Source organism: Pleuronectes platessa, chromosome 3, assembly GCF_947347685.1.
Source record: "Pleuronectes platessa chromosome 3, fPlePla1.1, whole genome shotgun sequence".
Taxonomy (NCBI): Eukaryota; Metazoa; Chordata; class Actinopteri; order Pleuronectiformes; family Pleuronectidae; genus Pleuronectes; species Pleuronectes platessa.
Genome location: NC_070628.1, coordinates 26,392,706 through 26,410,139, shown reverse-complemented (window position 1 = coordinate 26,410,139; position 17,434 = coordinate 26,392,706). Strand labels below are relative to the sequence as shown.

The 17,434-nt window shown below is 40.0% G+C and overlaps 1 protein-coding gene across 2 annotated transcripts; it reads right to left on the bottom strand.

Moving 5' to 3' along the window:
* Positions 1–914: 914 nt before the first annotated feature.
* On the bottom strand, positions 915–15,912 carry card14 (caspase recruitment domain family, member 14). 2 transcript variants are annotated; one of them, XM_053418244.1, is made up of 20 exons: positions 15,173–15,912; positions 14,524–14,661; positions 14,098–14,423; positions 12,118–12,276; positions 11,902–12,021; positions 11,598–11,723; positions 10,747–10,896; positions 10,246–10,374; positions 9,220–9,320; positions 8,806–8,861; positions 8,564–8,624; positions 7,221–7,437; positions 7,018–7,144; positions 5,042–5,282; positions 4,840–4,903; positions 4,643–4,748; positions 4,384–4,548; positions 3,625–3,743; positions 3,002–3,117; positions 915–2,153 (listed from the first exon to the last, which is right to left on the bottom strand). In XM_053418244.1, exons 2-20 carry the CDS (start codon positions 14,654–14,656, stop codon positions 1,946–1,948), a joined length of 2,724 nt encoding a protein of 907 aa, XP_053274219.1. In that variant the 5' UTR covers positions 14,657–14,661; positions 15,173–15,912; the 3' UTR covers positions 915–1,945. The 2 variants fall into 2 exon arrangements, with proteins under 2 accessions (XP_053274219.1, XP_053274218.1); XM_053418243.1 differs by having other exon boundaries at positions 15,061–15,906.
* Positions 15,913–17,434: the final 1,522 nt, after the last annotated feature.

Sequence of the window (17,434 nt, the reverse complement as noted above, 5' to 3'; positions counted from 1 at the left end):
TGTCTCCTCTCAGCCCTCCCTGCTCTCCCCTCTCTCTCAGTAGAATCCATGTTTTCCTCTGCAGGACACTCCCTCCTCCAATCCACATTCTTTCCTCTCTGCCTCCCCCCTGTGGCAGCTAGAGCTCATGGCCTTTTGCAACAACAAAAAACTAATCAGTGAGCGTGAAGAGCTACCGATGATAAGAAGAATTCTTTCTTTTTCAGATATAATAAGGCTAATCATTTCAATCATGTAGTAACACTACAATATGTGTAATACGGACTTCTAATTTCAACAAGCACTTGCAAATTAGTAATAATTCCTACGACAAAATTGTGAATAACTTAAATAAAGGATCCTTACATAATCAATAAATTGCCTCATAAACAGGCACCCTAGCACCTTTTATTGTATGCACAATATGGATTTTTACTGAGAAGCACCTGTTGGTACCTTCCTCATTTATGAAAGTGTTTACATTTATTAACTCTATAAACCATCTGTCAACTGTAGAATATATATGTGTTTTCTGGATCTCCTAATGAACTGTGGCGCAGGTCTACCTTATGTAAAGTGCTGTAACCTGCTGTAAGTTAAAAAAATATTCCTGTAAGCAATGGAAACAGACTGTCCTGTGATACTTGAACATTTCAAAGCCTATATTCATGATCAGAAGAGCACATGAATAATAACAATAATAATAATAATAACAATATGATGATAATGATAATAATGGTAATCATGATCCGAATAAAAATAAATAATAAAAATAATAATTATTGTTATTATTATTATTGTTGTTGTTGTTGTATTTGTTGTTGTTATTATTATTTGGTCATGCACCTGATTAATAACGAAAGTTTCACATTGTGAATGCAGTGAAGACATTTTAAGGATACAGAAACATAATCATTAATAATTTGGAGAGAGAAACACTTTGAAAGCTTTATTTATTTGAATTTACCAAAGGGATCAAACGCAGTATCCAGCCTGGTCTACAAACCAGTTCCCTGAATCTCATGTCAGCTGTCAGCTCCTCATTTGACAGAAAATCCTTCAAGCTGATGCTGCTGCTTTTCTGAGTCATTCCTGAACCAGAGTGAAGCAATGCATGCTGGGAAGTCTGCACATCTAAACATTGCCACATGTTTAAAACAAGCTGGAAAAGCAAGACGGTGCTGCATGAAAATTATGATTGTCAAACTTGAATGAACATAAACCATTAAATCTCACCATATTCATATTATGTGGACACTGACAACATTCACAGAAATCAATGAAGATGTTCTGACATGTTTTGTAAAAGTTGACGGGTTAAGTCAAAAGACTGAACATTCATGGATGTGTGGCAGCATCATGAAGAAGAAGAAGAATGGGACATCCAGAGTGAAGAGAGGAGTTACAATAACATACAATGTGTGTCATGGGCCCAGCGCACATGATACAGAACAACAGATATGATAACTTCAATAATCACCACTGTATATGAATCATTTTTCACTGTTTAAGAATCCAGTTTCGTACTAATGAACAAAAAATGTAATTCAAATTAAAACAGGCAGAAGCAGTGTAATTAAACACTTGGAATAGTAACAGATACAGAGCACTGAAATCAAATCCCTCACAGGAAATGATCCACAACATTTTGTAGAGAAGCTACATATTCAATGTCACGAACACCTCACACCTGTGTTTACAACAAGCCTCAAAAAGGAGGCAGCACATTACACATATTACAGAAAATGTTTAGTAAATAACTAATACATGCATATTCATGTCTTTATCACATTATCAGACTCCATCTTTGCAGTTACTCATAAGTATCACAGATACATACTCATGTTTACAAAAATATCACTTGTAAAGTACTTCTATCGAATCAATACATTCTTAATACTCTACAATCGTAATAAAAAGCCCCTTTTAAAAATGATAATTTCTATTATTTCTTTATATTTCTCTTTCACCACAGGTCAGGCTCCACCCAGACGATCTTCCTCTGCTCCTCCCAGATGACGGTGCGCAGGCTGGTCAGCAGGGACGTCTGGTCACACCACGAGTCTGATGCCACGCTGTGATACAGACAAGGCAGCTTGTCCAGCAGCGGCTCCTCGCTCCTTGAGCACGCCAGGAGCTGCTCCTCCGACTGGCCATGGCGCTGCAGCTTTGACCTGGAAGTGATGGAGGCAAGACAAGGTTCATTTGTAATCTCATTTGCATTTGATTTTGACTCACGAAAAGGCACTGAACTTCAGGTCCTTCAGAATTTGAAAGAACAGATTTTGCCGTAGAAATAGTTTAAATAATCAAATAACAGAATAGAAGAGGCGGTTCTACCAGTTTTTATTAGCACTGAAAGCAGCATAAAAAGAGCAGAGCACATTGCATTCACAAGAGGACATGTTTAGTCTTTTTTCTCTTCAGTCACTTTCTGGTCTAATGATGTTTTTCAATCCAAGGTGGCCACATGAAATCTGGTGTCTGACTTTATAAACCTTGAAGAGCATTTATTCTGTATCTGTAGTAACCCAATCACCACCAAAGAAGAGCATGTTCTTATAGCCTCGGTTGTTATTATAATGGCTATTTACTTACATCGTTTATTTCCTTCCTGGTTTGCAGCATAAGACAAACCCCTAAACTGAATAACACGGCAGCTGTGATCACATTTTGTGATTGATGTTATACTAAGAGAGCAAAACACATTTTTACTACAGAAATAAATAAGAGAGAAAATATGGAGGCAACGAGTGACAAAAGAGATAATGAGAATGATTGTAAATCACATGTAAATGTTCGTATCATTTGGTCTGTACTTCCCCTTTTCACAGAATCAGATGTTTTTTTTTGGACTTATCACTGGCAAGTTGATTTAATAACACAGTTTGCCAGCTTTTCTCAGTGAGGTCATCAGTTCAACAGTACACATTACTGTACATGAGTTCTAATGGTGATGATCTAAATGTGATTTCGGTCACTAGCTGAGTGTTTATAAGAGGAAGAAGAAAGAAGAGTTCACCTCAGTTTACGTGCACTCCGTGCAGACTGGCCGATGTAGATGATGATAGGGAAGATATCGGCCCGGTGCAGCCGCCGCACACAGTCCAGGCCCAGGGGCAGCACACAGTGAATCCCCTGTAGGATGAAGATTGAGCACGACTTAAGAGCAGGGCTTGAAGTGAAACTTATTTAAATGCATCATGCAATTTTAAAATAACCAAAATCTGTTTACTTTCGCAAACCTGTATAGTAGAACGTGGTTGGGAAATGGCAGCACATTAAAACTTTATATAAAAGGACATAGCAATAATCTGCAAACAGCTGCCAGTTGTAGCTATAGTATTATCACTAACAACATCAGTGTGATAAGAACTACTCAAAATGAAAAACTTTATATGATGTGTACTCTTTTAATTTATAACAAACTATACTGCAGTCAACCACCAGGGGGCAATTGAGACACTTTGGCTTTACTTTTGGGGAACTGCCATGTCATCCATCTTTATTTACACTCAAGTCATTGGATCACACAGTGAATGACCATACTAAATAAATGACGACCAAACAACGCTGTCATCTTTTTTCCATATTTCACCTAAAGTACTGAAAGTGTGCAAATATAATGTTTGCTTTTGTTCTGACCTTCTTCATGACTTTCTCAACACTCTGCAGGGTGTAGCAATGGTGCTGTCCCTGCTCACACTCCTCCAGGATCTCAGACCTCTGCAGCCGGGCTGCGTGCTCACAGGAGTTCAACTTCTCTGCAGAGGAGCAGAGTGACAGGCGACGCAGTGGAGATAGAAACAGAGAGGAGGGATTAAAAGATAACACATATCATATAATGAGAGTAAAGTCATAAAAGAATAATTTTGTATATCATATTTTTTCTTTTAATCTCTACATGACAACAGTATTTTTAACTATTCAGTTGTTGTTTTCTTTTATAATTTTTTTGTTGCATTACCTCAAACATGCAGAATTTCTTCTGCATATCCTGTGTTTTGGTTCATGAAAATATTCTTGAAATTGTCCTTTTTTGTTGTTATAATCAATTATCCCACTAAGAACATTACACTTTTATTTTAACTTCCTCATTGCAGGGACGACTGGTGAGCTTGGTTACAGCCTTTTATTGCTATTTATTCACACATTTTATTTCCTTCGGGGTTAACAGTTAACAGGGGTTAACAGTTAACAATTACATCAGGAAATTAGAGGAGGAATTAAACAAACTGTCACCAATAAAACTTGTGATCTGTGAAGTCAAACAATGTTATCTGTCCGTTCAGTAGACTGTATCGCCCTTCTGTATCTAGCAGTCAGTTTTCAATGGCATGTGCTGCACCTGTGAATGAATGAATGAATGAATGAATGCACATTTCACACCACAGTGTTTCATACCAGGTTCACAGAGCTGAAAGCCCTTCCACCCTGCCAGCTTCTTGTCCAGGATGCGTCCCAGGACGGTGGGCAGCAGCAGGACGGGTCTGCAGACGGGTGGGTAGTGGGGGGTGACCAGGGTGTAGGGCATGAGGGATACACAACTTTTGGGTCTAGATGCATCAGCTACAGGAGAAAGTATGCACACTGTAAGCAAGTGTAAACTGCTCAAAACAAACGCACTTTTGTGATGCTTGTGTGTTACTACAGGATGTCATACCTGAGTTTTCATCCACCACACTGACCCACAGTGGGTTCCTGCCCTGACGCCCGGTGCTAACAATCCTCACTTCTTTCTCTTTATTCTGGGCCACCAGTCGCCCCACCTACAGGGGAGGAATATTCCAAGGATACTGTTGGTTTACAGATATTTGTGAACAGGATTGCTTGCGTTTGGTAAAATTAGATTCTTCTTACCTTGAGAGATTTCTTTGTTTGAAAACTCATTTCCTCAATAGCTCGAATCAGAAGTCTTTGTGCTCTGTGATATAAAAAAAAAAATCGGTTTCAGAAACTGAGCAGTGATCTCACCTCATTTTTACTTAGGTGACTTCAATGAACCTTACTTTTGCCCCCATTCCAATGTGTCTACAGTATATTCCTCATCAGTCAACCACACCTGTAATAGTTGGGTACGGTTCCACTCTGGAGGTCCAGTAGCTGGCAGGGGTGAACTTGGCTGGCATGCCATGCGTCCTCAGTGTCAGCGGGTCGCGTGTTGGTCACATGCAGAATGTTGTCGCAGGACACAGCCAGGGTTGTGTTGGGGCCAGCGGGCAGAGACATGTTGACGCGTACATAGAAGGAGTCTCCTGATGATATCTCACTGTTGTGCAGCTGCTGCAGCAGCGCCTCATATTCTGAACAACAGACAGTGGACACTTAATGACAACCTACACAGTAACATTATAGAGTGACTTTGTAGCTTGAACTGTACATTCTGTACATGTGATGTGATCTGTTGCTTGTTTAATCAAGCAGCAGGCAAATGTTACTAGTCACTTTTGTTAGGTCAACGTGTGACTGGATTTGAAGTAAGTTTAACATCTATCGCAATTTAACCCTTCATGCACACATTGTTGATCAATAACCTTGGGTGGAAAGTCTGAAAGAACAACAAACTAACACCAGACTGTGTGACTGGTATTTTAATATCTGTGATTTATTTTGAGCCGATTCAATGTCAAAAATAAACCTAGTGGCACACGGCTCAGGTCTATAAATTAACCAACTACAGTGTCAATGATTTGAAATATTGAGTGGGCAGCTGTGTCTGGGGATGAGGTAGAGCAGGTTGGCCAGTAATCAGAGCATCGATATACATTCCTGTACATGAGTGCTTATGATGAGTATCTAAATGTGACATCAGTTGCTTATAGCTAATCATCAGTGTTTTTATGAAAAAGAGATCAGTGAATTAAGCCCCTCCATTCTGCATATTAAAGACACTGAATCTCAGATTGTCGCTTCAGTGTGTCCCACACACTGTGTTATGAATGGACCATGTATCCGGACTAGTAAGTCTAATTGTTAATCAGTTAGTAAGTTTGAAACCATTGGATGTATTCCTTGAAACCCAAACGTCACAGGAGGTTGGTAAATACAGTATGTGCCCCCTCTCAGAGTTTGTCAGTAGTGCTAATTTGTCAGAACTGAGATCGTTTACTGTGCTGCTGTGAACTCCTCACTGTGTTGTTGTTCAGACATGATTTTTTGATAAGGTCATGTATATATTCAAGCTAATCTTCATTCATCATTTGACACTTCACAAATAAAATAAATAAAAAATGCCAGGCTCTTACACAACCAAGAGAATAATCAATACCTAATCCTTGTTTTTCCTGCTCTGTTTTGTCTCTTAGATCATTGTTCATCTATGGAACGTGGAGTCCAACAGGCTTGTGTACTTTAAAGAATGCTGTAGATCAGCTAGAACAGTGATACCCACACATTAACCGCAGGTCTGGTTAACCAATAAATTACCTCATGTGGCAGCTGGTTGTCTGTCAAATCTAAAAATACAAAAGCTGCTTCCTGATGGCCTTTTTTTTTCACTTTTGTTTATATTGTGGTAAAGGATGTTTTTCAACATTTTCGTTCATTTGTCAAAGTATATCTCATGGATCGTGATGAAAAAATCCAAACTGTTTAGAGGACTGATATTTATAAGTGTGTTCAATTTGGTGCAGATCCAAATAAAAATATTTATCTTGTTTGTTTAAATGTGATTTCATAAGGGGACTGTTGGGCCTCGGGAAAGGATTTTACTCTAATGCGTGCCATTACATTTTTAGTAGTTGTTTTACATCGATATATTGTTGTATGATGCTGTTACATCGCAAGCACAAATTGTCCAAAACAAAAGTTAGGCAATAAATGAATAAGGCTTTTAAAGGAAGCAGAAATTCGTTATAAGGACAAAGATGCTCTTTATCATCCAAAACGTGATCCAATGTGAATAGTTTTACAGTGATCTATATTTTGGCTTGAGGAGTGGAGAAATGTTGGAAGTAGCATCTTCACTACAACTAAACAAAATGGTTCGTGGTGAGACAAAGCACAGGAAGTGTTTTATGTAAATGCTGTGGGACGTACCATCTTGCCTGGGTCGCAGGGAGAGGTGGCAGAGGCCTGTCACCTGGCCAAGAGCCCACATAGCTTCTTCTAAAGTGGAGTCCTCCAGCACCATCCTCAGAGCCTTCTTATTCTGCTCATACTTCACCTGGAGAGAAGAGTACGATGAGAAAAATACCATTGCAACAGGGATTAAAAAAAAAACACACACACAGTGCACCTACCTCAACTATCTGTGCCCCTGGGCTGATGCCAACTGCGTGAGCAGTGCTCCCTTCTGTCACCTGGTGTACAAACACTCCTGTCTTATTCCCCCCCACAACCACCAGCTGGCTGAGCATTGCCTCCCCCTGGAAGGAGATGCTGACAACTCGGCCACTGATGCGGATAGCTTTCGGACGGGAGCGCATCAGGAAGGGAGGGACTGAAGTCTGTGACAGGCTGGTGAGCAGTGAGAGAAGATGAGGAAAAGGATATATGTGCTTAGGTGAAAGTTTCGATTTTTGGCTTCATAGGAAAGGAAAAAACAATAAGACCGAAAATACAGCTGTACCCAGAGATGAAGTGGTAGAACTATGAAACATTTATAGTAGTGCTGTCTCAGGATGAACACTTTTGATGTCCATGGGAGAGGGATCCCTCACTTGAGGCTCTCTCTGAGGTTTCTACCTCAGAGAGAGCCTCTTTTTCAGCAAATTGCTATTTGTGAATATGGGCTTTCCAAATAAAATTTGCTTGCTGATTCATCTGAAACAAAACAAATCCTAACGGGATAGTTCTCAGATTATCTACTCACTACTATGCCGATGAAGTTTTTGAGTCAACAAAACACGTTTGGAGTCTCAGGGTTACACTTTGTCGCAGGCAAATCCAATACAACTGAAGTAAATGGTGAGAGATTCTTCAAACGTAAAAAGAAAAAAACATAAATTAATGCCTCCATACTGCTCCTGTGGTTTCGTCCAATTGTTAAGGGAGCCCGGTATTCACATTTGAATCCAGAGGAGGATATCAGAGGACATTTAGGCTACGGTGTAAATGATGCTGTTGATGAATGTCTACACTTGACACCACACAAGCAGTATGGATGCATTTCATGTTTACCAGTTACTTCAATTGTATTGTATTTGGCTGCAACCCTGTTTACCCCTTAAAGCGTGTTTAGAGGACTCATTTCACCCACCCCTCCATCGGCCTAGCAGTGAGTAGATAATGAGAGAATTTTCATTTTTCTTCTGAATTATTATGCCTTTAAGGTACTGTAGCTCAACTTAACATTGATGGTTTCTTTCACATCAGATGAGCAGTGTGAACATTAGTGGCATGAACTGGGATGTCATTTAGTTCGTTGGCCGTTTCACTGATTTTCTCCGGAGTGAAATATTGCCTGGATTACAATGACATTTGTACTGATATTCATGGGAATATACTTTCAAATTAGTCTACAAATCGTCTTTACGACCCTTTTCTTAAATATTTTGTCTATTTAAAGATATGCAGTGCCGTATTCCACACGAAAAATATTACTATGAAACTCATTATTTGTTGGTCCAGTGGATCTCCTCACCCGTCAGACTTGGAGCCATTAGAGGAGCACAGCCTGGGTGGCTGCATGTCTTCCATCCCCACTAAACAAAAGAGAGGCTGTTAAATGTTTTGGCAGGGTGGTTTCCCCGTAAATTATCTGCCAGAGTTAATGTGTCACTGTATGTAGCCCTGGCCGAGGTCCAACATTGAACAATGGCTAATGAAAGAGCTGCCAAACAACAGAGGCAGTAAACAACGAGTTTAGAGGTTTTCCATACATACTGTTGGGGAGGAACACAAAGTCGTCCAATAAAGAATCAGATTCCATTGTTTCAAAACTACAAGAGAAAAAAGACGATGGAAACATGAAAGCGTCAGTGTTTTGTCTGTCTCTGTCACACACTAAAAATGTGAAATCTCTGGGGGTTAGTTTAGCTCCTAAACAGACTCAATCAGCAAATTCCTGTTTTCTACAATTTACTCTTGATCACACTCATTTGTGTCTCTCTTGGAATCATGTGAGTTGTCGTGTAGATCCTCTCATTGCTGTAAATCTATAATCCACCTGAAACTAGTCATGTCATGTTACAGCGACACAAGGGAATGCAGAAGAGGGATCTTTCCTGATGCCTTCCTGTAAAGTGCTGCCAACAGACAAACACACACACACACACACACACACACACACCTACACACCTGTTGTCTGCATGTAGTATTTCCTCCCTTTTGCGGAGGGAATCTGAACTGGGTGGCTCTGCGATTCGGGATCGGACACTACTTGCTGCAGGATCTTCACTCTGGACATCAAATACACACACCAACAAAAACACAATCAGCATCATAACAAAAATAACAAGCTTTTAATAAACAATCAATTCAATTATATAGAATTTAAGGCAGGGTCTCATTTGGAATGTCCCTCCTCAACAACCACTAATATCAGATCAGGTGGAGATGAGTGGTTGAACACGGATGATTCTGGTTTCACCTTTTCAGTCCACTGTTAGTTGTATTTTTTGTTAGAATACCAGCCTCTCGTTTTCAGTTATTAGTGCTACTGTGTATTGCTCCATAAATGTTGTTAAATTAAATGATTTATTATTTTGTGCCGCATTGTTGGTGTTTGTATATCTTGTTAGACCAAAAAGTTTAGAGAACAAAAAATATGAACAAATATAGATATAGAAATATAATATGCTTTTGTTTTCAGCAAGCCATACCAAACTTAATTCGCAAATGTTTGTCTTTGAGAAACAGATACAGACCAGCTCAATTTACCATTGAGCTGGTCCGATTAACTCTACTGGAATCAGAGGCTGGTCCAGCCTGGTTCTGTCTGATGGTTACCTTCTATGTGCTGGGGGATTTCTTGGCCTCCTTCCTTGTACACTGACTAAACAAACAAGTTACAAGCTGTTAATTAGTGAGCTGTAGACGGACGTAGATGGATCTTTGGACAGAGCCAGGTGAGCTGTTTCCCCCATTTCAAGTCACTTGTACACTAAATTAACTGTCTGCTTGTAGCTTCATATTCACCATACAGGTATAGGAGTTGCGTTGATTTTCTCACAAACCGGGGTATAAAAAGTTTATCTAAAAAAAATATGAAGTGAGAAAATTATGTTTGGATCAGGGCATTTCTGATTAAAGAAGAAGTCAAGAATGTCCTTCTCAAGATCTGACCAGCCCTGTCAAAATGATTGTAGCTGATCTCACACATACACAAACGTCTGACTGGCAGGAGCTCAGGGACATGGGATTGATTGCGTCCATGCGGCGAAGTCTCCGTCTGTTAGAGTTTGGGCATTCCTCAAAGCTGGACCCAGGGCTCGCCCAGCCATCATCTGTCTCCTACGACACAATCATAGGCAACTGTATTAGCATTCTCATTAATTGTGCAAAGGAGGTTATGTTTTCATTCAGTTTTGGTGCAGATTCAGATCAGTGGGTGGATTCAGCAATTTGTTATAACTTTCCTTAACATTGCGAGATAGGGCGTGAATTCTCCAAAGAATAATTCATGGATCTTGATGGAAATAGTCAGACACGTTAAGGGATCTGATATCTATATGTGTGTGTAATTTGAGCTAGCTTGAATTTAAAGGGACAGGTTGGTCTTGGCCGAGGTACAGTATGTGCTCAACAACGTGACATTGTAGTTTCTATGTGTGTTGTGTTTATGTGTGTGCTGATATGTGTGTGTGTGTGTGTGTGAGAAATGACCTCAGAGCTCTGCTGCTGCTGCCTGGCGCTGCGTTTGTCCTGCAGGCTGAAGGCCCTCTCCTGGAGCTCCACCAGCTGGCACCTCAGGGTGTCCTTCTCAGCCAGGATGCGGGCGATCATGGCCTGGGCCTCGTCTCTGGACTGGTACGCCTAGAGACAAGGGAAGATTCATAACAACTTCACAACATCAGCTACCAAGGCATGATGTATGAGTCATATGTCGCTCGATGTTTATGCATCATTCATAAAGCAGAATTAATGTGTAAGGAAAGTGATGTACTAACTCACTTCATTCTAAAAAAAATATATCTTAATTATTTAAACCAACAAGATGAACATATTCGAAAAATTGGTAGATCGAGTGTTGTGGAAGGGATTTTCTGGAGAAGAATTTTCTGCTAGGTTTACTTTGTGAAATGATAAATTGTCTGTATTTATAGAGCTGTGTTCTTGTCGTAATATTACAAGAATAAAAATCATAATTTTTAAGGGGGGGCTGCTGCTGTGATAAAATAAGGAATGTGGAGCATCTTGTTAAGTTGTACTATAAGTTTCCCATATAGCTAAATATCGTTTGGCTCATTAGCACCATATTATCATAGGCACCAGGACTTTGAAAAAGATTGTGTAAGAAACTGTGACTATCTCGTTAAATTACAACTTTATTCTCCTAAAATCAGATCCTCAAAATCACTGAATTTGATTTCCTTATATGACTCTAATGATGTACATCGTACAGTTCCGATGTAGTCAAAGAGAATCTAAACAGGAAAATACTGACCCGTAAAACTGTGTAAATGTTTAACAAAGACAGGAGAGTTTGAGTGAAGGGACTGTTATCTGGCTTTTACCTGGTCTCTCTCGGACTGCAGCTCCCTCAACTGATTGTGGATCATGGTGGTCTTCTGCTGGTGCATGTTACAGTCCAGGGTTAACTGCTGCACCTGAAGGCTCAGACCCTCCTTCTGGTCCATGAGCTGAACATAAATACACCCAATGTTTGTAGAGCTACACACAGAAAAAAAAAACCTGCTCTTCAAATTAGATTCCGACTTTTGCACGCCATTGTGCTGCGTCGCAGTGGAGTAGTCAGTATGGCGCACCCTTGAATTGGCATTGCTATTTAACATTCACTGGCAGACCAACACAACTCACCCCTTGTTTGTCCATGTGCAGCTGTTCATTCTCCTCTCTGTAGCACCTGAGCTGCTCTGCAAGCTCCACCTGGCTGTCGATGGCCTCAGCCAGATCCTGGGCCAGGATGTCCTGATGAGCCTGACAAAGACAGAGCAGACAAAGACACGAGGAGTGAGTGAAAACTGTCACTAAATTAGCTAATTTAACACAGAGGGATGAAGTGATCGCTCTCACTGGGTCCAGTTTTTCTGCTTTCATCAGCTGGCAGCGCAGCTTCTGAACCTCCTCTTGCAGTTGTGGTGTTTTGGCAAGAGAGGCCCGTCTGAGCGAGCACTGCTTCTGCAACTTACTCTCCAGCTGGACTCTCTGCAGCTCCGTTTGCAGCTGGTACACCTGCCACACAAGACAATTATTTATCGTGGGATTGTTAAAATATGATGCCCTGTCTCCTCAGTCATCAGTGTTTATAAAAGCACTTATTGTTTTAACATTATACAATGCAACTCAGGTACAATACATACATGAACATGAGAGGCATAGAACTAAAAAGATCAAACCTCATAAAGTATTTCTCTGCTTTTTTAAATGTGCCTCTGTCATATAGGATGTAGTGAATAATATCCTTAAGGAATGGGCAATTAAGCTAAATCAATAATTATCCCAATATAATTTCATCAATAGTAATATAACAAAGTTTTTGTCATTTAGAATCACAACCTTCACACAGGAGAAGAAATAAGTCTGTAAACTCTGAGGAAAATTTATATAAATTAATTAAACAAAGAAATAATAGTATAACATTTATTGTGATAATTATCGATATTGACAGATATATTATGATATATTTCTTGACATATTGTATCTCCCAGCTACTGACCCAAACCTTCTCACCTCTCTGATGACTAAACTGCTCTATCTTGACACTATTGAGACACCTAGTTTAAAGGTTGCTCAGATCAGCAGTTTAGTGTAAAATTTCAATAACTTTGGGGAACTTGTGAAAACAGGTCCGTTTACAAGTCTTGGGCTAGGGCTAGTACTACATGTGAAAAAAAGATTATATAGATCAGATGAATGTTCTCAAGTGATTCTATGGAATATGTGGAGTTTGAAAGAAGTGAGTTTATCCGGCCTTGTTACTCATCTCTGCTTGAAGCTAGAGGCTACAGCATAACAAACTGTTTCAACCTCTCTGCTGAAATGTATGGTAGTAGACAGTGGCAAGGGAAGTACTCAAACATTTAACTTAAGTAAAAGTATAAATAGAAAAAAATGTACTCAAATAAAAGTAAAAGTACCACATACCTTCTACTTGAGTTAAAGTAAGTACTTTTAAATACACTCTAAAAAATTTAAAGGAAGTGGGTGGCCTCTTCTATATCCATTTCAGGTGTTTCTTTACCAGTGATGCTGCTTCAGCTTTGCTCTCATTGAAGGAGGCAAAGTCTAATGTTACCTGTCTGCTCAGATTTGATCAGTTAAACAATTACCCTCTCCTTATTGATTCCATTAAAAATAATAACAACTATGTGAACATGTAACGTAATGCTTTGTAAAAACTGGATTAGAAAGTACAGATTTAGCTGATATATGTAGTGTAATAAAATTGAAAAGTACGAGAAAATAAATCTAGAGAGTAGAGATACATGGAAAATGTACTTGAGTACAGTAACAAAGTAAATTTACTTTGTTACATACCATCACTCGTGGCCAAGCTTCATTGTGGGTTATGCAAGGGGCAGAGTGCAAAGGAAGCTTTTGTGATAGGGTCTATTTTAACCTAATTCATGATCTTTTCCTACACATAACCGGTAATATTGTTGCCTAAACGTAGCTGAAAAAGATGCAAGTCAGGCTTTCTGGCAAGAAGTCCTCCCATGTAGTACTCCTCCAGCTAACGTAACACCAAATATTTTATTAAACAGGCTTTGCTGCTAAAAAGAAATTGTCTCAAAGATTTATCATGTGATGTCACTTGAGCTGTTTTCTCAGACAAAGTTCAGTCTCAGCCATAAAATAAATTATACAACCGTTTTCAGAGTCTGTGTTCACGGTGCCTCCCTGGGTGGGACATGCAAATGCTCGGATTTCAGTTCTTTAAAAGTGACCTTTAGAGGACTTTCCCCGGAGATCACAGCTTTGTGTTTTAAGGGGAAGAAACTCAATCTAAGTTCTGGTTTTCTAAGCTCAGAAACATTACTGAGCATCACTGACCTGCAGGTTGAGGTCATGGAGACGCTTGGTCACAGCCGATTTCTCCTCGATGGCTGCTGTGTAGCGCACGTACAAGTCACACTTCTCATCCTTCAACTTGGTGACCTCGCATTGCAGTGAGCACAAATGCCTACGCATGCGTTCGCTATCAGCCTGAAGGCATCTGGATTTCTCCTCCTGCTCCGTAACCTGCCTAATCTCTGACTCCAGGGTGGTGCAGCGACTGGTCATTCTGCCGGCCTCACGACGAGCCTCCTGGAGCTCCTTCTGCATCCCTGTCACTGCTCTCACCAGGTACTCCGTCAACTCGGAGTACTTTATCAGGCCTGAAAGGAGAACGCTGCAGGTCAGTGGTTGAAATGACAGACAATTAAACAAAGAGACAGATAACTCCTTTAAAAAGTCAGACGACTTCAAACCACTCACCGCTGAATCTTGAGGGCTCAGTGCTGGGTTTGCGTCCAGTGACTTGGGTGTACAGGGTGGGGTAGTGGATCATCAAGCTCTCCAGTAAGGCCACAGCACCATTCCTCCCCTGAGTCCTCAGCAAATCAAGCATGTAGCCTGTTGACAGTAGACATTGATTATATCTCTAGCTCCAAAAGACTCAATCTAAACCCACGAAGGTCATCAAGATATGAATCAAACCAATTTAAATTTGTTCTGAGAGAAAACAAGCCAATTATAGTTCTATCAGAGTATTCTGTGAGTAAAGCTGGCAAATACACTTTCAAAGCGTCAGGTGGCAAAACATGCAGGTTTTACTAATAAACATGAGTTTTTAGTACTACAGTTATGCAGGGATTTCAGCTGTCTCTAGGCAATACTCTCAACAGTCAGTGTAAACAACTCAGGCACAGTAGAAGGGGACAAAACAGAATCCATTTGTCGACTACACACTGACTACAATACAAAAACCTTCTATAACATCAGAACAGCAACAGGTCAAGTAACAAATCTCACTGGTTCTCATGCAGCGGTTAGTGAGGTTGTGGCAGGAGACGATCTCGTCCTCGTCCATCTCCGTGAGCACCCTGGCCTGCCTCAGGTACGGGATCAAGATGCATGGCCGTACCCCTAATGAGATCCGGTGGCGGTTGTCATTTATCAGTTCCCATAGTTCCTCCTCACCCATCTTCTTCAGGTCTGGACCCTCACATGGAACACACTCCCCTGCCATCCTGAGTGGTAAATGTTTAAAGGACAGAGCGTTGTCTGCCCTCTGAGCCTGGAGCAGACAGAGCAAGCAGACTTCCACAGCTGAATAGACACTGTTCACATACTCGCTCCTGGAAGTAAATATTACCGGATGAAGCAGAAAAGCATTATAATAGGATCAGCCACTTTCCCCACCCCATGGGTGTTTTTGTCAAAGCAATGCTTGTGTGTGTGGGCGTGTAGGAAAAACCTGTCAGACAGGCCCTCTGTGAGGTAAGCATAAATACACGCTGGTGTAAACAGAGCTGAAATACAGCATCTCACGTACATTTACATACCAGATGCACACACACACACACACATTAGTCAAGTGAGCCACACATATGTCTCCTAAATTTGCTTTAAGCAGCTGATTCAATATCGGATCCCATCATAAACCTCGCTTTATTAGTGAACGAAGCCAGATCTGCTTGTTGACAGGAGTCAAGGTGCAGCCTGAGTCATAAGAGAGCAAGGCCTCTCGTAGCACAGAAGTAGACTGAATGCATGTTGGCTTCAATAATTTCTAATCACAGCAGAGCAAACACACATACCACAGTGAGAGCAGCAAACAGTGATGCGTGAAGTTCAAAGTCCTGTGTTTAGGAAGGAAATAAGGTTGGAGGTGTAGCTGACGTTGTGCAAGGTCAGATGGTTCCTCTTGCTGTTACCTAACTTACCACCATCCTGTGGGAAATCCCTGTTTACTGTACTGTAAATAGTTTATGCAAACAAGGGGAAGCAACCAAATGTAAATGATACACTGACATAAAGAGTTCAGAGGGTGTAGGAAATGTAGTGATCTCACCAGTTCCAGGAAAAACGTTCAATGAACGAGATTGTTTGATACGATACATTTTTACTGTATTCATGAAAACAAGAGATTTGAAACTGTAATTTTTGTGTTTATGTTTATATCTTATGTTTAATTGACGACATGGATTACAATCATATAGGAAGTTGTGATCAAAGGGCGCAGAGGTGCATGTAAGTTGCAAATTAAATTAACAAAGTTCGTCAAGACCACTGCTCAGCATTAATATCAGCATCAACGACCATGAGCAAATATGATTATGTCACCTCCATTCTAAAGTGCTGCTGTGTAGAGGCTGATGTTGCAGTGTAACCGGAGCAGCCTACCTTAACGCAGATCGTGGGTTGGAATATACCAGGAAACATAACACACCTTCTTTCTTGATTAAGATTTAGCTGAAGCTGCCACACCCCAATGCAGATTCCATTAATTTCCTGTGGGCAGTGCATTGTGGGACACTGGTGTGTATGTAAAGTACATAAACAAATTATGGAAACAATATTTGTTATTGTTCCTCATAATTAGCCACATGACAAGTGGAAAATTAGAAATGGTTAATTGCACTAAAACATAGTTAGTTAAATGTAGAGTTCAACATGTTTTTCAAAATATCAAAGTCATCTCTCAAAGTCTAAAACTAAGTGATAACACTACATGGTTACTAGTTATTAAGATAAGCTGAGTTTTTCCTGGTTGGTATAACAGGCAATTTTTATAAGATCATTTTTTTTTATTGCAAGGCGTCAAGGTGCAGTCGGTGTCATATGCAGTTAACCCCTTTTGTTAATTCACAAAAACGTGAGTCTTGATCTCTTGACAATAATTCCTGTAATATGGGTTTGTATCCAGTGTTTATCTGATATATATAACAAGTTATGTAAATTAGAATTTATATAAAATATTTGTTGTGTCTTTGTAATTTCTTTTGCCTCCAAAGCAATCGCTAATTAAAGCATGATAACAAGTTCAAGTCTATATACTTGTATATAATAATAGCTACACTACCCTCATAAAAATGGGCTATTTGAGTGCAAGGGCAGGGTTTTGATGAAAAGTAATACACAATCTGAACATAATTCAATAAGTCATGCTCTCAAACTGAAATACCTCGCTATTTAAAGATAGGAAAAAAGCTCCATACCAGCTGACAACACACTCCTTTTATTAGTGCACATGCCTTGACACACACCTCAGCAAATTCCATCTCTAAAAGAAATCTGTAGGGTTTTCCTCTAACACACTAAATAAAGTATTTTCGGAAGTATGCTGCAGCCAAAAGCAGCCATTACAAAATAATGTTTAAGTGTTAGCCATTTCCACTCAGTA

Bases quoted from the DNA above. Each gene is read 5' to 3' on its own strand.
- card14 (XM_053418243.1), bottom strand. From the start codon at position 15,277: ATGGCAGGGGAGTGTGTTCCATGTGAGGGTCCAGACCTGAAGAAGATG. The intron at 10,375-10,746 runs GTCATTTCTCAC...ATTGTGTCGTAG, and splicing joins AGCAGCAGCAGAGCTCTGAG to GAGACAGATGATGGCTGGGC. The intron at 5,283-7,017 runs GTACGTCCCACA...TCTGTTGTTCAG, and splicing joins CCTGCGACCCAGGCAAGATG to AATATGAGGCGCTGCTGCAG.